Raw genomic sequence first — 23,271 nt, 5'->3', positions numbered from 1 at the left:
AAGAGATGAGGCGTCCTGTGGCTGGCTGTCCCAAGAAGGGTGTGGGGCTTGGTCCCCCCCTCCCAACACACACATACATAGAGGCCCAGGTGCGGAACCTGGGGCAATCCTCCAGCTGCCGATCCTGCCCACCACTTCCACAAACCCTACTCTGGCTCCAACTCACCTCTGAGCAACGCAGCTGGGGCGGGGGTTTTGCCTGGGACCTGGCATAGCGGCAGCAGAGGTCACCTCACCCCCTACCCTGACATCAGCAGGAGCTGAAGCAACCTTGCTGATTGCTCTGCTCCACCATGCCACTCCATCTTCCCAGCCCGCTGTGCCCACTTCTCTGGGCTGGTGGGAAACAGCATGTCCCTGCACCTTAAAGACTAATGTATTTATTTGGCTATAAGCTTTCGCAGGCTGGAGCCACTTTGTCCGATGCTCCAGCCCATGAACCCTTTCACTCCAATAAGCGTGTTAGTCTTCACAGTGCCACAAGACTCCTCGTTATTTCTGTGTTAGTCACTCTGATACTTCAGGGGACTACCTGCAGTGTCCGGGATAAACACTGTTACCTCCTCACATCAGCATCACACCTATGCCCATTTGAAGAAGCTCTTCTCAGCTACCAGGTGCTCTCAACACAAGGACTCTACTCTGAGCTCCACAAGCCCTGTTCTTTCCCTCTGTAGGCTAACAATTTACACACCCAACTTCCGTACACTCAGGTGTCTGTCCCTTGTATGCAGGGCTCCTACAGCACATGCTCCACTGTCTCTCTGGAAGCAATGTGCCGCAGTTAACTGGCTTCACCTCAGGGCATCCATGATTCTCCTTAGTGCAAGGCACTGACTCGTGCCCATCATAAAACCAAATTAAAGTTTATTTATAAGGGCTTGGAAACAAAGTTACAAGGAAAAATAGAAACATAAAATGCCATTTCTAGCCTATGCATGTTAGACAGGAAATTAAATTGTTAAGGTATTTCTCACCCTCTGGCTAGTAGAGCACTCATTCAGATCAGAAAGCTGGGATCCTTATTTTGGGAGGCACCCTACTGGCAGTGTCTCTTCTGTAATGGAAAACTACAGCTATTTCTTCTGCTCGCTACAGTTCCAGGCTATTGTCTCTTAGCCCAGGAGGGGGGCCATTTGTCTTTGTGAATGCGTAAAGAAAGGATGGGTCCTTGGACATCCATTGTTCTCAATGTTAATCAAGTTATCCCTGGGAACCCATCTCAGTTCAGGAGATTGGCAGTCTAATATTCTCCGTTTTACGTATTTGTCATGTAAATGTAACCCCCAAGGAGATAAACATCTTGCAATAACAATGACAATCAGTGACGGGGAGGTAGCCCTGTTAGTCTGTATTCTATCAGAACAAAAAAAGCAGTCATGTAGCACGTTAAAGACTAACAAAATAAAGTATTAGGTGATGAGCTTTTGTGGGACAGACCCACTTCAGACAATGACAATCAGCTATTTCTTAGCATCCAGCAGAAACCCCACAGAATCCCCATTGGTGAAATACTGAGAAAATGGTTCGTCAGCGGTAATTTACCTATCTGGGCTGTGCCCCTTTTTATTGCATGACTGGGAATGGAAATAGAAGGTCCAAGACACCACAACAAAAAAGCCAGTGTGTTTCAGGCTCATCTGGAGGCAAAGTAAGTGTCAGAAATCAAGTAAGAAAATATATTCTTATGAGATATCCAGCCCAGTTTTGCAGACCTAAGGCACATTTTTTTAATCTTGGTGATGCTGATATAAATCCCAATTAATTCCATCTTGCATGTGATTTCTGTTGAGTTATTGTGGATTTACATGACTACAACTGAGGTCAAAGTTAGGCCTAATACCTAGAATTACTCAGAATTTCTGATGCCCTGGGTAGCCTTGTGGTGTTTAGTTGTATATCTCAATTGAGCCACATTTGCCCTCACTTTTCCACCATGTGCAAGATTGCACAGCCGAACGACAATTCAAGCAGGTGTTTTACCTTCCTCAAAAGCATTGGGTACAGGTCACTGCGAAAACCAAGACGTTAAATTAAATGATCTAATTGTACGATTCCATTTGACAAATCCTGTGTTCTGGCAGAGAGTAAGCCCTAGTACATGAAGGCAGATTAAATAGATGCTTACAACACTAATATAACAAGAGACAGGAACCAGGTAGAGACTGGACAATCCACTAGCAGAAAAAGAGAAAACTAGAGTTGATCTCAAACTCTGAATTTCATGGGTGATCCAAAATCTTGACCTCAAACCTGGATTTGTATATTGGAACCCAAATCTAAGTACCTTCAAACTTTGGGGCAATTCAAACTTCTGGACCATTTCTGGAAAAAAATTCTCACACAAAAGCATTAAGCAAATGAAGAGACTTGCCAATCTTGCAGCTCTTGTGTATGCTACGGTGGCAACACTTCTGTTTTTACATTTGACACCATACTTGAAAAAGTTTACTGTTGTGAATTGTTTTTACATTTGACACCATAACCAAAAGGCTCAGCACTGTAGCTGTGGCCAGGAAGATTGACACTAAAGGAAACTAGTTGAACCAGTTAGTGGAGTCCTCCATTCAGGGCCTGGACTTTGTAAGAACATTTGACAAGTTTAGACATGCACAGGTAAAGTTAAACAAAGCTTTTATGCATGATCAGAAGACTGACTGACTACAGATAGAACATTCTTGTTAGACAAAAATAAATTCCCAGCAGCTCTCAGTTAATGAAGTGCATAATTGTTTTTTTTACAACATAAACATCTTTTAAAAGTAGCAGACAGTTAACATAGCACTCAGCAAAGCATTTGATATTGAAAAGTGGAATTGCTTTTACTTACAGTTCAACTATATATTGTGTCATCAGGAAGCAGAAAGTAAATCATGAACTGTTCAAAATATAAAGTTGGATAGGAAACTAAATATGATGGTAGTAAGGTTTAGAATATAACTATATTGTGTGAAGTCTTTAAGCTTAATACCTCAAAAATCTATATACCCAATAATTTTTCACTATGTAACCCTGACTGGAGGACTATTAGAGGCCAGGAGAATATTTGATATTAATTGCAAGAAAGCCAGACTCTGAAAATGATTCTTTACTTATATATGTCCCAACCCTCCCCACACATTAAAATATACATGGATCTTTGGGAGATGGATATGAATTTTCTAAAGAATTGTGAAAACAACTTTATCAGTATACACAAACACCAGTGTTCTTTATGACTGAACTTATTTAACTCTATCTAATTCACATACTGTGGGCCAAGATGAATATAGACAACAGAAATTGTGGGACTGGCGACTAGCACATACCTCTGGGAAATTTTGGGCGTGATCTGATTAGGTTTCACCAAAATAGCTCCAAAGCGCATCATTCCTCTGGGGATTGACAATGTTCAGGGACTGAGACCTGCAGAAGACCTCTGTGTAGCTTGAAACCATGTCTCTTTCACCTGCAGGAATCTTCCCAGTAACCAGTGATCAACAAGAATACAGCAACCCTGCAGACAGTGTTAATCTCAGTAATGAACTAGATCCACTCCTCTATTTTCTCATGAATGCAGCACTGCTTTCCATAACTGCTAAATGATATTGCCCTTAAATTTCCTTCATAAGTATTTGTCTCAATAAATTATGAGCTATGGCTGGTATGGAGAAACTGTCTATGTTAAAAAGTGATTTAATAATACATAATCTGACACCACTCTTTATACAGTGTGAACCATTTCTTCAATCATGATACATCAGCACAGCTCCTCTGTCTGTCTGATCCAGAATTGGTTACAATGCTTTAGCCATTGGTTTGTTAGCCTTTGATCTTAACTGACCATTTTTCTCCAGACAGTTAAAGGGAAAACTCCTGCCGACTTTAGGGGAACCAGGACGTCATCTCTCATTGTCAGTATGATACCAACTCCAGATTATCCCCTTTCTCTTATACTTCTTCTTTCCACAAGCCATCACCCCTTCCTGTTGGACCAGCTCTAAGTCTGAATAATACTTGGTGGTGATAAAGTCTGATTTTGAATTCAGCCATTATGTGCTGACATAGGCTTGTTTTCCTCCCTGTTCAAAAAGGAGTTGGCTCAACTGCCTGTTAAGAAATAATCATATCTAAAATGCTGAAGAGAGAAATTCACCACTAATGTAAAACTAGCAGCTCCAGAGGAGTCTGGCAGAGTTGTACCAACTTACCTCAGAAGAGAAGGTGGCCCTTCTTTTTTAAAATGCTTCTCAACATAATTTTTATATGCCTACAAAAAAAAAGGGTGTATGTGGGGAGTGTGAGGAATGTGACAAGACAGATTTTCTCACCCCATTAAACACTGGTATGTGCTGATGTGTGTTTATTTGTATATATTTGAATTCTTTGCATCAAGTGGCAGATTGTTGCACTTGTAGCTTTCATAATGATTTTAAAATGCATATTATTAATTAAAATGTGCGTGTGTATGTGTGTATACAGTATATAGGCAATTGGTGTCTGCAAGGGAAGAGAGTGCTAAGAGGGCTACCCAGAAGGTGGGGGAAGCACGTTTAGCAATTAAAATATTTGGCCGGGACACAGGACAGCAGTGTGCCGCTGGAATGCCACCACAAGTCACTTATGTGTTTGTGTGTGTATAGAGAGAAAGAGACACTCCTCACACAATCCTAATAATTCCTAGCTAGTTAGCAGCAGCCACAAAGCATCTCTGCTATGTTCACTCCCTCCCAGCTTCCTCCAGATATCTAAGAAAAAGGCTTTGCCGGGTGTTCAGAAGTCCAGCAAGTGCCAAAGAAAAAGAGCCTTCGAGGAGAATACAAACAGCACGCTTCCATTGAAACACTCTGAGACTTGGCTTGAGCTGAGTGCAAATGCAACAGTGTCACAAAGGGAAAGAGAATGTCTTTCTGTCCCCACATCCCAGGACATTTCAAGCTACATTTAAACTTGAAAAGCGTATCTGTAAACCCAGGGAGGAAGGAGGACATTTTTTAATTTTCTCATTCTTTTCCATGATTTTGTTCTCCACCATCTTCCCAACCTCTCCCTGGTGTAGCTCCATTCCCCAGCAGAGCTAAGAACAGTCTCTAGACTGTTCAAAATGGCACCGCCTTGTAAAATCTCCATGATGCCAACAGGGATTGCTAGAGTGCAGCATACTCCAGTCACATGCTTTCCTCATGCATCCAAGGATGGACTAGATGGTGGCTGTGTTGGTTCAAAGATTCCCCTATATTTGGTGTAGCTCAGCTACCCACTTAGCACTTTAATCCCCTTTGTCCATCTTGTGAGTGGAAAGGGGTGGAGGGGTTTAGTTGGGCTGGGGATCTGGCCCACAATATTTAGAGTATTTCTTTAAATCCTTGTTTGGCAGAGTATAACAATTCCCTGTTGCAATCAAAGTGTGTTCATGTGGCAATTAATTGGCTCTTTCTTTGTCCTTTGGTTTTTGTAGGTATTATTACCTGGCTTTCAAGGCACATCAGACCCCTCTTGGTAGCAGAGAAAGCTGTATTGCTATTTTGGAGAAATTGAAACTAGACAACTGGGTCCTTGGGAAGACAAAGGTAGGGCACATTTCTTTTCTCCACGGGTGTCCTCTCTGCCATGAGCGTGTCGAAGCAGTGAGTTAATAAAGCCACAGCTCATCCTGCCCAGCCCTGTTTGGCTGTGACAGGAAATGAGAGGGTGCAAAGAATGTCTCCTGTTCCCATGTGCTGGCTATTGTTCTAGGCTAGTGTTGCTTAACTGCTAGCCCCACCAGATCATGGGAATGCCTTGCCCCTTTCCTCCCTAGCCAAGCACTGGCCGACACAAGGAACAATGCACGTAGAACCCTTTCTCCCAAAAGTGGTAAACTAGCTGCCCCATCCCTGGCTACCCCTGAGGCCCGGTGCCTCCCGCAGATCCTGCTGGCATGGGGCTCCTCTGCAATCCTTGCTACTGCAGATTGTGGCTTTTGACCAGTCTCTGTTGGCCATGTAAGAAGTGGTCTTGTCTTTCAGGTGAGATGCTTTGGGCTGTGTTAGTAGTAGCCTTTATTCCTGGCTTAAAAAGGAGTCATTGATCTTTGCAGAATATGGGGCCAAATCCTGAACTGCTTACTGGTAACTTAGAGGTAGGCCAAAGGGAGTTTCCTGAATAAGGACCCTTTAGGTTTGGCCCCTGAACTGAAACACAATATCGTATTTAAAATCTCACCTTCTCCCCTTTTATCATTATCATAAGGAATGCTTTGTGCTAATGTTTATCCTAAGGGTTCCCCCTGGATTTCCAGAGTAATGCCACATTAATGAAAGAGACCATTCTTTAAAATTTTACCACAAATCAGCTCCAGCATGAAAAGCTATATTTAAACGTTGCTGACACAGAAAAGCAGTATTCTGACCAGCCGGTCATGGGTGATTTACTTGGGGGTAATGGCATAACTGTGTGACCTACATTGTAATTGGTGATTCTAATTAGTGCAATAAGCTAAAAATGCATATCTGACCACGTAGTTTCTGAAATGGCAGCTATAAGATTTAGCAGCTTTTTCTAGCAATGATGCTATAATATAGGTTGAAATCATACTGATGAAGAGGGCATATAAAAGATTTTATTCTGGATTTATTATGGAATGCTCAACCGCTTGTTCCATTTCAGGTGTTCCTAAAGTATTACCATATAGAACAGTTAAATTTGTTCCTGCGAGATGTTATAGGCAGGGTGGTGGTAATGCAAGCTTATACCAAGGGGTGGCTTGGAGCCAGGAGATACAAGAAAATCAAAGAGAGAAGAGAAAATAGCGCTGTCACCATTCAGTCAGGTAAACATTAATATTCCTTATTTCACACGCTATCTTGACATTTTAAATTGCCTGCAAATTATCTATTCGTCTTCTCAATGATTCACTGTGAAATCAAAATAATGTGATACTTTTTCCCCTCCAGCTAACTGATACCAACACCCCAGATTAATTTCGAACTTATCAGTTTAGTAATCACTAATGTTTTCGTTTAAATGTTTTACTCCTATAGACTATGCCTGTAAACAAAGAAAGTTCAAAGTGGTGTTCAGTGTCTCTCTACTACTGTGCAGCACTCAGAAGAGATGCAATAGCTACCTTCTCCTTTTTGCACGTACCACTGTATTCAAAATAACATAGATCCTGCAGTGGGCCGGGAAGGTTGATTATTAGCAGTTTAGCATGCTCCACTCCATCGATTTATTTTCTGGGAGGCGGCATGTTAGAGGAATGCAGCCATTCACCTGGGATTTCGACTTCCAATGATTCTGCACTTCAGTCTGTGCTTGAGTTTGTGACATTGGAGGGCACATGTTGACAATTAAAATTTGGAAGACTAGAGATGTGTTTGAAGTTGTGGAGATGCTTATTCTCCAGTCGTGTGCCCAGAGTTCAATTGGTGGGTGGGTGGGTGAGGAAAAGGGGGTGGTTATGGCAGGGAGGATGAAAGATTAGGCACATCTCTTGAGTCCAGAACACTTCCTTGAATAAATGTAATTCCCAACACATGGGTTTATATTTTTAGCCTGGAGAGGATATGAAGCTCGCAGGAAGTACAAGGAAATAAGGAACAGAAGAACTGATGCTGCTATGCTTATTCAAGCAGGTAATTCAAACATTATTTCCACAAACTATATCTATTTTGCTATGGATAACTTCATGACAATATTTATAGCTGAGAGAAATGTAAACAGCCCAAATAAAAGCAATCAGAAAACGTTGCTTCTGAACATGTGTTCTTCAGTATCAAACATCACCAGTGACAAAACTCAAGCACCTTGGAGTTTTTATGCTGAGTAGGTTTTTGAAAAGAAAATATACTGATTAAATGTCATGAAATGATTTCTCCAGGATGCATCTGGAGAGTCACTGTGTAGCAAGCGTGTGTGGCGTTGGTGTGAAGCACTAGAATCATTTTGCTTAAAGTGTGGATGAGAGGTGCTGGATATGCCATCTCTCTGGGTTTGTGGTTAGCTCTAATATTGGCACGTGGCCAAGTTTTAGTTGTAATTGCTGCTGATTTTCCCAGCTTGGGCCAATCGTCTGATTCCTGGCCAGGCTGCTATGCAGTCACATCAGTATGAATGTGAGTAAATTTTAGAGAGATTATTGAAGGAACAGGCATGTAGGCTTGTGCTGGTCTCTAGTAGAGATTATACAGTACTGAAAATATAAGCTACATCCTACTGAACTCAGTAGCAGGGAGCAGGAGCCTATAGTTTCAAATGCAGCCAACATGAAGCAAACCTGTGATGATGTACCGCACCTGTGCATACCATTGTTCCCCGTAACCGTGGGTGAAGGAGTTCTGGAGCATATCTGAAAAGAGCTGCAGCAGAGGTACCAAAAGAGAAAGCTGTGCTCCACATTTAAGCCCAGTCATTGCCTATGCTGTAATTATGTGACTTTTGTTACCTCTGAGCTCTGTTTTGCTGAGGCGATAGTTAAACCGAAAACAAAGCTTTTCTCCTGAATGTTCTCTCGTTTCTGAAAACATAAAACCAAACTGTTATTGACAAGCCAGTTTCGTATAAATCCTATAACTTTCTTCCTTTCCCCAACCCTGTCGGCATCACTCTGACTTCCAATAGGAAGGCAAAATAATGCACTTCTGGCTGTAAAAGAAGACAGGCGGTGTACATTTCTCCTAGGACAAGGCTCAATACGAATACTATTTTGTATGTTCATAAAATAATATATGCCTCACTCTAGGGTGCTGTGTGGTATGGTCAATGGAATTGGGAGCTGTTGAACAGGACTATTTTTCCAAGTTACAGCAAACATCAAGTGAGTGGATAATCATATTCCCCTGCCCTTGTGCTGTTATCTTCCATTGTTCTTGTTTTAACAGAGCAGACCAGTTCTTCAGGCAGGGATTCCATCTTTACATGGATTGTTAAGCATGCACTCTTGATGGCAAAGCACTTTTTGGAAATCATTATTACATTTACCTCTGGATGCCTGAACCTCTGTTTCTCAACCTACCCAGCAGCCCATGCAGTACGTGGGGAAGAGTGGCCCCATCACAGATCTGCACTGTTACCAGTTCTGAAAGTCATTGTTTGGGACTGGATTGTCCCATGTATGCACAGAACACAGGAAGGCAGTGAGGTGCAGCACCAACTCCTGGAAGGTGCACAGAGGCATTCTGGGATCAGATGCAGACATCCTGGGCATGCAGAAGATGTATGCCCATTGCCAAACCCCTGACCGAGTGCTATTTATGCACCCTCTCTCTTCTTTCAGACAGCGTAAGGGGCAGACAGAAGCAAAGCCATGTTCCATTCTGACTCTATAGTGATACAGAGTGCACCCAGCGGAGTACACAGAACTTTCTTGTATCCAAAGGCTGCCATGCAGTCTGATCCTTTTGCAGCCCAGACAAGTGTGGAAGTCTGCTCCTGGTAGTCCTCCTGCTATAGCTCACATTGTATGTACGCCCACCTCAGGGCCAGACAGAACCATTGATTGTTGTTCTGCTCAGACTGGAGGGATAGGACTACAGAGTTCAGAGTAACACCGTGCACTCTTGTGTTAATCATGCTTTACAGCTGTGCCCCTCTTTGGCACAGCTTCAGAATTTATGGTGCATAATAATTTATTTCAAAAAACCAAACTTCAGTGCGTGTGACTCTCTGCCTTAGGAAATCTATATCTAGAACTCTCTAATTGAAACTTCTTTCTAAACATTTTTGTTTCTCTCTCCACATTAGTCTTCCTGTGTTTTAAGGCAGAGCAAATAATTGCAAAGAGTGACCATTATCTGGGTTTTCAACTAGACCATCTATTACTATTGTTACCTCCATAAAAGTGCGTGGTGCTGAACGGAGAAACAGACCCGATCTTCACACTGAAGAGCTTACAATTTAAGTACAGATAAAGATAGCAGTTTGAGAAAATGAAACATAGTCATTTTAACATTATTTTAAAGAATGAGCAGTTTAGATCCTGGAGCTATAGAACTTGCATTTGCCAGCCAAGCTTTTGTAAAACCATATAATTAAAAATATATGCCAAAATAAAGCAGTCCTTTAAAATTTTGGAAGCATTTGGCTTACATGTTTCTACAGAACGCCACACGTTGAAATTTGTTTTCCTTTCATCTCCTTCCCACTAAAAGCAGCAGTGCAGCTTATCCCTTTAGCTTCCTCAGAACTTCCTTTCAGAATTCCAGATCTATTACAGCACATTCACATACCAGAAACAAGATGCCTTTTCATGCTGTCAACCTTTTTCATCTGAAATGTAAATTAATTCTTGCTGGTACGCTTTTGACAGAGATCAAAGTAGGGGTATTAACCTTATTGGGCTTTCTCTTCATCGGAATCAGCTCCAAAGACTGCAAGGGTGGTGTTAGGAGGCCAGTCTTCACTGTTATCTATGGCCCTCCTCCAGGCAGTCCTCTGTCTATAAGTCAGCATTTCAAAGGCACTGATTTCTTTTGTAAATGACCTTATCATTACTTTAAACTGTGTGAAAAATGATTTGCCTGAATAATTCTTGCAGGATTAGCCTGCTCATTTTAATTGGGGTGGGGGGGGACTTCCTTCAGATTCCAGGATATTGTTTAAGTGGTTTTGACAGCAAGTGATCATAGCCTGATAGAAAAGGAGGAACACAGCTTCTGATTGGAAACCTCTTGACTCGTTCAGATTGTTCACTTCTTGAAGTCAGTCTTTGAGGTAGGCTACATTTGCATTTTAAAAATAAACAGTGCCTTTCAAATACATGAGCTGGTGGTCTGGAGATCTCAGCGGGACCAAGCAGTTCACTATCCATTGATGAAATGTTGGAAGAAAAAACAAATAAAAAAAAAACAAATATACATGAGGATACATTTCCTACGTGTATAATATTACTCCAAAAATAAGTCATTATTTGGGGGTGAAAAAAAATCTTTGCTAATCGGTAAAATGTTTATGAATTTAAGCAGTTCAGTATAGCTACACAAGAGGTTCACAGAGTGTGAGCTACATCCATATATTTATACTGGTGGCTAAACTCCCCAGTGTGGGAAGACCTTGGCTACCTCTTTGTGTCTTAGTTTCCCAATTAGTAAAACATGGATAATAACAGTTTTCTGCCTTACAGAGAAGGCAAATACACTGAGAAGGAACTGAGTTTCTCTGACAAAAACAAAGTATTGGTATTTCTTTGTGCTGTGGTTTATATTGCTTTGTTTAAAGCCTAGGACAAGCAAAAAATCACTTTGTTGAAAAAAAAAACCAAACCCATTATGTTGAACCAGATTCACAGCTGGTGTAAATTACTGTTTTACCATTGTGTGTTTTCACTGGAGCTATGCTAATTTACACCAGCTATATTGGTACTTCCACATTTTATTAATTAGAATTAAAACCAAGTAAGTACAATTATAATGGTAATTTTTGTTTGGCTATACTTCATTCCCAGACACCATAGCATGGATTTCTATCTCGAGTGACAGCTCTCTCCAAAGACTTGAGAGGATTTTAATCTCTGTTTGTTTTAGTTGTGAGCAGACACTGCCAAATGCCAAAAGAGTGGTGCATGTGATTCACTTAGATCTAAGGTGACATCACTGAACTCTTTTTAACTAAGGCTTCTTTAGCCATCTGGAATATGCTGTGTAGCTCTAGTCAGGACTGAGTTTAAACTCTGCTTCCAGAGGTGAAAGGCACCATCCCCTCCTCTGACACAAACTCATGTTCTCACCATATGGAGATACACATCTCAGAGAACTGGAAAGGACCCTCTTGGCAGGACCAAGCACCATAATTTTTTTTTCTATTTGCCCAGATCCCTAAACAGCCCCCTCAAAGATTGAGCTCACAACCACAGGCCAATGCTCAACCCACTGAGCTATCCCTCCCCCTCATGCTATATGTGACTATGAAATTCTTGACTGAGAACTCAAGATTCAAGTTCTTTTACGTAACACAAAACAGTGAATGCTCAGGAAGAAAGTGAGGTGAGCTAATCTCTTTGGCTACGTCTACACGTGCACCCAACTTCGAAATAGCTTATTTCGATGTTGCGACATCGAAATAGGCTATTTCGATGAAAAACGTCTACACGTCCTCCAGGGCTGGCAACGTCGATGTTCAACTTCGACGTTGCTCAGCCCAACATCGAAATAGGCACAGCGAGGGAACGTCTACACCCAAAGTAGCACACATCGAAATAAGGGAGCCAGGCACAGCTGCAGACAGGGTCACGGGGCGGACTCAACAGCAAGTCGCTCCCTTAAAGGGCCCCTCCCAGACACACTTTCATTAAACAGTGCAAGATACACAGAGCCAACAACTAGTTGCAGACCCTGTATATGCAGCACGGACCCCCAGCTGCAGCAGCAGCAGCCAGAAGCCCTGGGCTAAGGGCTGCTGCCCACGGTGACCACAGAGCCCCGCAAGGGCTGGAGAGAGAGTATCTCTCAACCCCCCAGCTGATGGCCGCCATGGAGGACCCCGCTATTTCGATGTTGCGGGACGCGGATCGTCTACACGTCCCTACTTCGATGTTGAACGTCGAAGTAGGGCGCTATTCCCATCCGCTCATGGGGTTAGCGACTTCGACGTCTCGCCGCCTAACGTCGATTTCAACTTCGAAATAGCGCCCAACACGTGTAGACGTGACGGGCGCTATTTCGAAGTTACTGCCGCTACTTCGAAGTAGCGTGCACGTGTAGACGCAGCCTTTATGAGCTACTTCTGTCTTGTAACTTTTTCCATGTGAGGTTGTTCGCCAACAATTTGCTCAGCCTTAATTAATGATCCCCTAAGAGCAAAATCTGGGGACTGGGGAGAGCTTCATTTACATGTTATATACATATTAACTTCATGTAAATAGTATGGCTGGGATTTTCCAGAGTGCTCAGGAATCACACCCTTAACTGCAAATGTACACATAGCCCATGAGTGCATCCCTGTTGCCATTAGCTTTATGCTTCCTGGTTTTGGCTGTAAACAGAAAATCACTGAAAAGTCATCAGACAGGGAGACTATTTCTGGATTAGTGAGTGACCCATCTGGAGCCAGGAGAGGACAGAACTCCTTGGAAAACCTGCTCCTCCTTAGTCCACCCTGATTTCTAGATTTAAAAGGCTCAGATTAGCAGGCAGACTTTTGGGCGATGTTCAGGATTGCCAGCCATCAGTACGTGCACAGACATTCCGTAAAATAGAGCTCCAATTGGACCTGTCCAAAAAGTTTGTTAAAACAGAGAGATGTCACTAAAAACACCTCCAAGCTTTGCAGCAGAGGTGAGGACTCCCTCCTGTTGGCCCAGGGAACTCTGCACCATGGGGTGGCTCCAGGGAGCGTGCAATTCCCGGGTCAAGGCAAAGAGGGGTGTTCTCCTGGCTGCCCGTGATCTGCTGCTGACTGGCAGGAGCTGCTCTTCTCCGCCTTCAGCTTTGAAGTCTTCTTGAGCATCACTACTTTCAGCACATCAGAAACTCTTGCTGGACATGCATGCAGCACATGCCACTGCCAGGCTCTCCTGAACATGGAGGTGGGTGATGGAGTACAGCCTCCCAGAGGCTCCCTGCTCAGCAATACCTTAAATATAAGAAATGAATTGCTCACTCCTATGCTGGAAGAATTATTCACCATCAAAAATGGACCTGGAAAATTTACTTGAGCATTGATTGGCGGTGTGGATCTCAATGTATGATCACAAACTGGAGAACCTGGAGGATGTTGATGTGTCTTGCAAGTAGGTTAAAGAGAGCATAACAGTTTTGCTATGGTGGGATATAAAAAAACATTGAATACTGTTTGCTTTTATCCTTTTGAGCTGTCTTTGTATTACACATGGCATATGGTGAGTGCATGTGTCTGTAAAAAAGTTTGGTTTCCCACCATTTTTTTCTATAACATCCATAAAAATAATTTTCAGCAGTTAGCAACCCTGATGCTGTCACAGGCTTTTTGCACCCCAGATTTTACTATATCAGCCAGTAATCTAAAACATTTTATGCAGACAATAATATTCAGTACCATCATAAGCCCTGTTTGCAGCCCTGGAAAGAAATGTGCTACTACTTACAAATAGTTTTAGCGCTCCTTTGTCCATTTCATGAGAGAATTCCCTCTGGGAAAATAAATTCCTCAAGCTGAAGCTTGGTTTTCTCTGTATCCTTCTGCCGAGGAATGGCTGGGAGGAGGCAAAAAAGAGTTTTGCTCCCTGGGGTTTGTGGTACCCAAACCTGCAAACTTCCTGAAATCCACAGGAAACAATGGGCATTCCTGGGTGCCTAGAGAGGGGCTATGATTCTTTTACACCAGACTACAGATTTAGGCTGGCATAAAACTTGTGTGAAAGAATGGAAGATGATGGAGTCCAAACCTTCTCCAGTTTAGGCTTTTAAACACTGAAAGGCTTATTAGAGAAGACAAATGAGGGAGTCAGCAATCTTACTTGGGAATCCAAGTTTGAAAACTGGGCCTATAAGCTACCATGATATTATGGTATGTTGCCTTTAACAAGTGACTAGTTTGCATTTCCAAGGGCCTAGTAATTCTTGTTTGTTACTGTAAATGAGATTAGTCCTTGTAAGTATCTGTGTAAGAAGTAGCTGTTTTCCATGTTTTTTTGTGTTTAGGAATGAGGAACGATGTTTCTTGAGAAGGATGAATCCTATCTTACTGCTTTAAAAAGTTTCTGTACCTCCTGCCTGTATGTTTTAGGCATTGATCTATGATTGTCCTGATTGTTCTCAACCTTGTGCTTAACAGCCCACATAGCATGTTATTTCCTATGCAAATCAGCAGGAAAATGCTTGGCGTTTTTGCTCACCAAAATCGAACAATGTTGTGTGTGATCTATATGCCTGACTAAATTCTATGTGAATACAGTAATCCCTCGAAAAGCACAATTTCAAATTGCACTTACCTCGCATTAACACGAGTTAAGTGCAACTCAAAATCCTGCTCTCCCAAGCCTGGCTCAACCCAACCCCCCCAGGCACCTCTGGCTCACCCCCCACCCTCCTTGCAGCCCTAACCCACCGCCAAGCTTAACCTTCCTCAAATGCCCCCGCACCCATGGACTTACCTTTTGAAAGGCGCTCCAGGTACTCCTGCTGCTTCCCCAGCTGCAGAACATGCATTCCGCCGGGGAGGAGGCAGAAAATGCCTCCCAACTTACATGAAATTTCAATTATGCAAGGGTGCATGGGAACACAGCCCTCGCATAACTCGAGGGACTACTATAAAGGTTTTTTTTAACAGCAAAGCACCAAGTTCTGATGGTAAACATAATTGCAACTTGCTTCCTGCTGAACCTGTGGGGAAAAGGTCATTTTATACAAGCATCAGTATCCAAAGTGTGCAGCACATGTAATATTTAACACTGAATAATTACTAATATGAAAGATAATGTGCAGTTTACATCACATTTTGTTCCAAGTTCAAATCCTGTTATCATTAGCCATGTAAGGATCAGGACTGAATGTGCTGCTGCTGCTGCTGTGAAGTTTGCAGCAGAGAATACATAAGATGAAAACAAAGTGGCAGCTGGTAATCATTCTTCTTCAGTGATGTGATGATTTGTTCATGGGGCACTAGCAACATGAATCTACTAATTTCACACCCTTGAAGCCAAGTGCTTAGTGTCAAACCCAGCCAGAGTCAGTAGTGCAGATGGCTGTGATGGAGCAGCTTCCCAGCCTCAGTCGAATGCCCTGTGTGCATGTGTTGCTTTGGAAACACCATGGATCCATTTCACAAGTGCTGAAGTGAAGCAATCCTGTGAATGTTGAATGAGACCTTTAGGAAGCATTCTGGCCTGCCGTGTTACTGAGGCAATCCCAGGAGTCAAAGGAGAATCAGGAACTGTATACCCATTACCTTGCAGCACCTAAGCATTCTAGGAAACCTGCCTTTGATAGAGTTTAATCAAAGACAGGCTAAGTTCTAAAATATGTATGAAAACAAAGGAACACAGTGGAACCTATTACAGTGAAATCAGATATAGTCAAGCTCCATTTGCCCAGTGAATGAAGGACAGTCCTGAATTGTTTCATTGGATTAAAAAAAAAACCAAAACCTAACAATAACAACTTGAAGAGGGATCCACTGTATCCACAGGATGAAAAATAAGAAATGTGAAACTCATTTTTTAAAATAGTATTAACATGAAACAAATCTAAAGGTTCAGAGCTACAAAAAGGTGAAATACAAATATACTTTTGTTGTCATTATTTTTATTTAGTTTGTTTGGTTCTTGTTCTTCAAACCGTACAACCAAACCATGCAGATGTGAACTGCAAATTGGGAAGGGAAACAGTGATGTTTTTTGTGGTTTTGTTGTTGTTCAACAAAATCTGACAAATTTGACAAAAAATTAAGTCAAAATTTCAAATTTTGAAAAACTTTTATTTTAATCCTGGTAGCTGTGGATTAAATTGAATGTTGTAATGCTATTTTTGTTAGTATACCATGGGCCTGATTTTCATTTAAACTAATTACGTTTAAAACAAAAAAGCAGTCAAGTAGCACTTTAAAGACTAAGAAAATAATTTATTAGGTGAGCTTTCGTGGGACAGACCCACTTCTTCAGACCATAGCCAGACCAGAACAGACTCAACATTTAAGGCACAGAGAACCAAAAACAGTCATCAGGGTGGACAAATCAGAAAAAAAATTATCAAGGTGAGCAAATCAGAGAACGAGTCTGTTCTGGTATGGCTACGGTCTGAAGAAGTGGGTCTGTCCCACAAAAGCTCACCTAATAAATTATTTTCTTAGTCTTTAAAGTGCTACTTGACTGCTTTTTTGTTTTGATAGTATATAGACTAACACGGCTTTCTCACTGTTACTAATTACATGTGTTTGTTTCTCTGAGTTGTCAGAGCAGTATAAAGTATAAAGTGACCTTGGTGTAAATAAAAGTCAGGCACTCTATATTTTCCAGAAAGCCTGAGGAGTCCTGTGGCACTGTAAAGGCTAACAAATTTGTTTGGGTCTAAGCTTTCCTGGCCCTAAACTCACTTAGTCAGATGCATGAAGTAGAAACTTCAGTTTTGCAGGTGTACATAGAAAGATGGGTGTGTATCATTACCATGCAGAGGACACCTTAGCACCTCCACAGAGTAATGTAACACACCATCTTTGCATGTATACTTGCCAAACTGAAGTTACCATTTCATGCATCTGACACAGGGAGTTCCAGCCTACACAAACTTATGCCCCCAAATAAATGAGTTAGCCGTCAAGATGCCGCAAGATTTCTCATTGTTTTTCCTGAAACAGACTGATACAAACACCCCTCTGAAATAGATTTTCCTGCGTTTCAAACAGTTGGCCCAATCCTACTAGATTCTGACTGCCTTTAGCCTCTTGATTTAAACAGGTGCTAAAGGCACTCAGCTCTGAGCTTGGCGCGTGCCTGTTCTGTCTGGGAGCGGTTGTGAAGCTTTCTGCTTATTCATACTTACGTCTTTCTAGCTTTCAGGGGATACATGGTTCGAAAAACTTATTCAAGAATGAAAAATAGTGCTGGTTACCTGGCTGATATTGAATCTGTGAATGACTGCTTCTCCCCTGGTTTTGGCTGCAAAGAACAGTGGTGAGTTGAATCCTTTATGGTCTGCTATTTAAGAAAAAAAAAATCGTATCCATAAACCAAAAGGTGACCAGAAGGGGAACTGAAAACAAATCTCCTGCCCATTTGTTTCATTCAGCCATCATTTTGGGAGCCTGTTATTCTGTGAGTAAGAGAGCCTGTAACTGGGTCAGTCCCTTTACCGCTTTATTCATATCATATTCTTTAATATGATACCGCTTTAAACATATTCATATTCATATGTTTCTTCTTTTATCAGAATATGATGTGTTTGTTGTGTTATCTGTGTGTGGTAGATTGTGGGCCTGATCCTGTAAATTTTTCTGCAGAGTCCTCAATGCCCACTGACTTCAGTGAGAACTGAGTCTGCTCAGCATGTCCCGTGACTTGACTACATTCCCATGACTAAAATTTTCTAGATGGAAAGCTCCTTGAGATCAGGATCTTGTTTTCTTTTATGTCTTTAAAACTCCAGGTGCCTCAATGGGAGGAACAAATACACTAAAAGGCAGATCCAAATCCCTTTCAGAGAGTTTAAGAGTAGAGAAAAATCTGAACTCTGGTTCATACCTCTTTGGTAAGGGATCAGTTTTTTGTGTGTGTTTTAAAACTTTCTTCGCTCCAAGCTTGACCAGCTGATTCACTCCATCCAGTTGCCCTCAAGTACCCTAACATGAGCTGGAGCTGCAGGAGGGAGCTAACCCTTCCACAGCAGCCATCTCCACCATTGCACTGATTATTCAGCCAGGTAATAATCCCCCTTAATGGCTCAAGAAGTGACAGTTCTGGATTCTCTCTGGAATATACACTTCCCAGGGGCAACACAACAAGATTCTGCTACACCCATTCATAGAGCTCTCTCAGTAAACTGACAGCTTACCTGGTATGCTTCACTCCCTGGGAGCAGGGAGTTAGAGAGGGACTGCTCCAGTTAAAGGAGAAGCAAATACAGGATTCTTAAATAAGAGGCTCTCTGGGTGTGTCTTGTTTTTGGGGCTTTGTAGCTGTGGCTGTGGTGTGTGGGGTTTTTTTTTCCTCCTGCCCCCCCTCCAGGAGGGTGGACTGGGACTGGCAGTTGGAAACTGTTGGATTCTAAATAAGCTTGGTATCGAGAAGCCTCTGCTGATTGGCTGAGCTTCCATAAGGGGAGGGACTTTGAGGCAGTTCAGGGCTTTATAAAGCAGTGTCCAGGCAGGTGAGCTTGTGAACAGAGAGTTAGAGAGGGAGTTATACAGGTAAAGGAGAAGCAAATACAGAACTTTCAAGTAAGAGGCTGTCTGGGTGTGTGTTTTGGAGGCTTTATAGCTGTGGCTGTGGTGTGTGGGGTTTTTTTCCTCCTGCCCCCCATCCCCCCAGGAGGGTGGGACTGGCAGTTGGAAACTGTTGGCTTGTAAATAAGCTTGATATCTAGAAGCCTCTGCTGATTGGCTGAGCCTCAGTAAGGGGAGGGACTTTGAGGCAGTTCAGGGCTTTATAAAGCAGTATCCAAGCGAACAGGTGAGCTTGGGAACAGGGGACGGCAAACAGGGAGTTTAGAGAGGGAGTTTGGAAGGAAGTGGAAGGGGCCAGGGACCCTTGCCTTTCTCTTAAATCCCTGTTCTAGGATGGCAGGCATGGATAGTGACAGGTCTGCAGCTGTTCCCTGGTCAGGATGTGCCATGTCTGCCTTTCTCCCTGAGGAAAGAAGGGATATCATCTGCACTAAGTGGAAGATGGTCTCCCTTTTGGAAGGGAAAAATAGAGGACTGGAGGCTCAAGTATTGACCCTACGCTCAATCAGGGAGGTTGAAGATTTTCTTGACAGAAGGGAGCCTTTAATCTTGCAATCACAGCAGGTGCAAGAACCAGGGAGGGCAGTAAGGGATCAATTGGGGAACTGGCAGCATGTAACTTCTAGAAGAAAAAGAAGGCTGGTACATGAGTCCCCCATCAATATAGAGATAAGTCATCACTTTCAGGCTCTCCACTGGTTCTGTGGTGGTCAGTACTTTGGAAGGAGTCTCACAGGGAAAAATTCGCAAGGGACCTGCTTCTACTGCAGGACATGGGATGTATAGCCCTAGGGGTGGGGGTTCAATGACCACCACCCCCATAAGAAAAAGATAGGTGGTGATGGTAGGGGACTCCCTCCTAAGAGGGACTGAACCATCCATCTGCCAACTGGACGTGCAGTCTCATGAGGTGTGCTGTTTACCGGGAGCTCGAATTCAGGGTGTGACTGAGAGCCTTACAAAACTGCTCAAGCCTTTGGAATACTACCCCTTCCTCCTTCTGCATGTGGGAACTAACTATATGGCCAAGAATGACCTTGAGCAGGTTATTGCGGATTATGTGACACTGGGAAGAAGGGTCAAAGAATTTGGAGCACAAATGGTGTTCTCGTCCATCCTTCCTGTTGAAGGGAAAGGGCTAGGTAGGGACCTTTGAACTGAGGAAGTAAAAGCATGGTTACGCAGGTGGTGTCAGAGAGAGGGCTTTGGATTTTTTGATCGTGGGACACTGTTCCAGGCACAAGGACTACTGGGAAGAGATGGGGTCCACCTAACGAAGAGAGGAAGGAGAATTTTCGCCAGTAGGCTTGCAGACTTAGTGAGGAGATCTTTAAAGTAGGTTCGCTGGGGGAAGGTGACCGAAACCCTGTGGGTAGAAAGGAACTTGGAGGCCGGGAAGAAATGCAAAGAGGAATGTACAACAAAAGTGGACCCCTGGTTCGAGTAGTGAGGGTGGGGAGATCAACTTGTTATCTAAGGTGTTTGTTCACCGGCGCCAGAAGCCTGGGTAACAAGCAGGAGGAATTAAAAGCCCTGGCCCAGTCCAAGAACTATGACTTGATTGGGTAATAGACTTGGTGCAATGACTCCCATGACTTGAGCACTGTCATGAAAGGTTATAAACTGTTCAGGAAGAACAGGCAAGGAAGAAAAGGAGGAGGAGTTGCAGTGTATGTAAGAGAGTACTATGATTGCTTGGAACTACAGTACACAGAGGGAGAAAAGCCTGTTGAGAATCTATGGGTCAAGCTTAGTGGTGTAGGAAGCACTGGAGATGTGGTGGTTGGTGTCTGCTACAGGCCACCAAATCAGGACGATGAGGTAGATAAGACCTTTTTTGGACAATGAGAGAAGTTTCTGGGTTGCGAGCTCTCGTTATCGTGGGGGACTTCAATTACCCTGACATCTGTTGGGAGACCAATACAGTGGTATACAAGCAGTCCAGGAAATTTCTGGATAATGTTGGGGATCACTTCTTGGTACAAGTGCTGAAGGGCCCGACCAGAGGTTGTGCGCGGCTCGACCTGCTGCTTACAAACAGGGAGGAACTAATAGAGAAGGTAGAGGTGGGTGACAACCTGGGAAGCAGTGATCGTGAGATGGTAGACTTCAGGATCCTGACCAAAGGAAGGAAGGAGCAGCAAATTACACACCTTGGACTTCAGAAAAGCAGCCTTTGACTCCTTCAGGAACCTGATGGGCAGAATCCCCTGGGATGCTACCATGAAGGGAAAAGGAGTCCAGCAAAACTGGCAGTATTTTAAGGAAGCCCTATGGAAGGCACAGAAGGAAACCATCCCAATGCTCAGCAAGAGAAGTAAATACGGTAGGAGACCAGACTGGCTTAATGGGGAAATCCTTGGAAAACTTAGGCACAAAAAGGGAGCTCACAAAAAGTGGAAACTTGGACAGATGTCTAGGGAGGGATATAAAGAATGTAGGGCAGTTATCAGGAAGGTGAAAACGCAACTGGAATTGTGACTCACGAGGAATGTGAAGGATAACAAGAAAAGTTTCTACAGGCATGTTAGCAAGAAGAAGGTGATCAGAGAGGGCATCGGGCTGGGACTGGATGAGGGAGGTCACCCAGTGACAGATGATGTCGGGAAAGCTGAAGTGCTTAATGCTTTCTTTGCCTCTGTCTTCATGGACAAGGACAGCTCCCAGAGTAATGTGATAAGTGATGCATTGTGGGATGAAGGTGGACTGCCTTTGATGGGGAAAGAACAGGTTAGGAGCCATCTAAAAAAGCTAAATGTACATAAATCCATAGGCCCGGACCTAATTCATCCAAGGGTTCTGAGGGAGTTGGCGTATGTTGTTGACGAGTCCTTGGCCGTTGCCTTTGAAAAGTCATGGAGAATGGGAGAGATCCCGGATGATTGGAAAAAGGCAAATGTAGTGCCCATCTTTAAAAAAGGGAAGAAGGATGATCCAGGGAACTATAGGCCGGTCAGTCTTACATCAGTCCCTGGAAAAATCATGGAGGGGCTCCTCAAGGAAGTCATTTTGAGGCACTTGGAGGAGTGCAAAGTGATCAGGAATAGTCAGCATGGATTCATGAAGGGCAAGTCATGCCTGACCAATCTGATTAGTTTCTACAATGAGATAACTGGCTTTGTAGATGGGGAAAATCAATGAATTTGATTTATCTTGACCTTAGCAAAGCTTTTGATATGGTCTCCCACAATATTCTTGTCAGCAAGTTAAAGGAATGTGGATTGGATAAATGGATGGTAAGATGGATAGAATGCTGGCTAGAAGGTCGAGCCCAGTGGGTCGTGATCAACGGCTCAATGTCAGGATGGCAGTCACTTTCTAGTGGAGTGCCCCAAGGTTTGTTTCTGGGTCCTGTTCTGTTCAACATATTTATCAACGACCTGGATGAGGGGTTGGATTGCACCCTCAGCAAGTTTGTGGATGACACTAAGCTAGGGGGAGAGGTAGATATGCTGGAGGGTAGGGACAGGGTCCAGAGTGACTTAGACAAATTGGAAGACTGGGCTGCAAGAAATCTGAGGTTCAATAAGGAGAAGTGCAGAGTCCTGCACTTGGGCCGGAAGAATCCCAACCATTGTTACAGGCTCGGGTCTGACTTGCTCAGTAGTAGTTCTGCAGAGAAGGACCTGGGAGTTATAGTGGACGAGAAGCTGGATATGAGTCAACAGTGTGCCACTGTAGCCAAGAAGGCTAATGGCATATTAGGCTGCATCAAGAGGAGCGTTGCCAGTAGATCCAAAGAAGTGATTGTTCCTCTTTATTTGGCTTTGGTGAGGCCGCATCTGGAGTACTGTGTCCAGTTCTGGGTCCCCAGTTATAGGAAGGATGCAGATACACTGCAGAGGGTCCAGCAGAGGGTGACCAAAATAATTAGGGGGCTGGAGCGTATGACTTATGAAGAAAGGTTGAGGGAATTGGGACTGTTTAGTCTGCAGAACAGAAGACAGAGGGGCTACTTGATAAAAGCCTTCAACTTACTGAAGGGAGGCTGCAAAGAGGCTGGAGAGAGGATGTTCACGGTGGTCACGGACGGCAGAACACGGAACAATGGTCTCAAGTTGCGGTTGGGAAGGTCCAGGTTAAACATTAGGAAAAACTTTCACTAGGAGCGGGGTGAAGCATTGGAATGATCTACCCGGGGAAGTAGTGGAGTCTCCATCCCTGGAGGTGTTTAAGTCTTGCCTCGACAAAGCCCTGGCTGGGCTGATCTGATGGGTGCGGTCCTGCTTAGAGAAGGGGGCTGGACTCGATGTCTTTTTTTTTAGGTCTGTACCAGCTCTATTGTTCTATGATTATTCCCCAGGGGTAAGATTTTAAAAAGAGGTGACCTATAAAATCTCCAAACCCATACTTTTTGATTTCTTTGCTTGTTCTCAAAATTCAAAACAAAAAAGCAGTAAAACAGTACTTTAAAGACTAACAAAATTTATTAGGTGGGTTTTCGTGGGACAGACCCACTGCTTC

At 43.3% G+C, this 23,271-nt stretch overlaps 1 protein-coding gene across 1 annotated transcript in view; it reads left to right on the top strand.

Moving 5' to 3' along the window:
- MYO3B (myosin IIIB) overlaps positions 1-23,271 on the top strand; it is a 314,275-nt gene that overhangs the window by 197,893 nt on the left and 93,111 nt on the right. The window contains exons 26-29 of the mRNA XM_075001557.1: positions 5,438-5,549; positions 6,628-6,790; positions 7,515-7,595; positions 17,419-17,539. Of these exons, the coding sequence (XP_074857658.1) occupies positions 5,438-5,549; positions 6,628-6,790; positions 7,515-7,595; positions 17,419-17,539 (477 nt within the window). The remainder of the gene's footprint in view (positions 1-5,437; positions 5,550-6,627; positions 6,791-7,514; positions 7,596-17,418; positions 17,540-23,271) is intronic.

This window comes from Carettochelys insculpta, chromosome 8 (genome assembly GCF_033958435.1).
Source record: "Carettochelys insculpta isolate YL-2023 chromosome 8, ASM3395843v1, whole genome shotgun sequence".
In the NCBI taxonomy this organism is placed as follows: domain Eukaryota; kingdom Metazoa; phylum Chordata; order Testudines; family Carettochelyidae; genus Carettochelys; species Carettochelys insculpta.
Note: the sequence above shows the minus strand (reverse complement) of the source record. Positions and strands in the feature narration are given on the sequence as shown.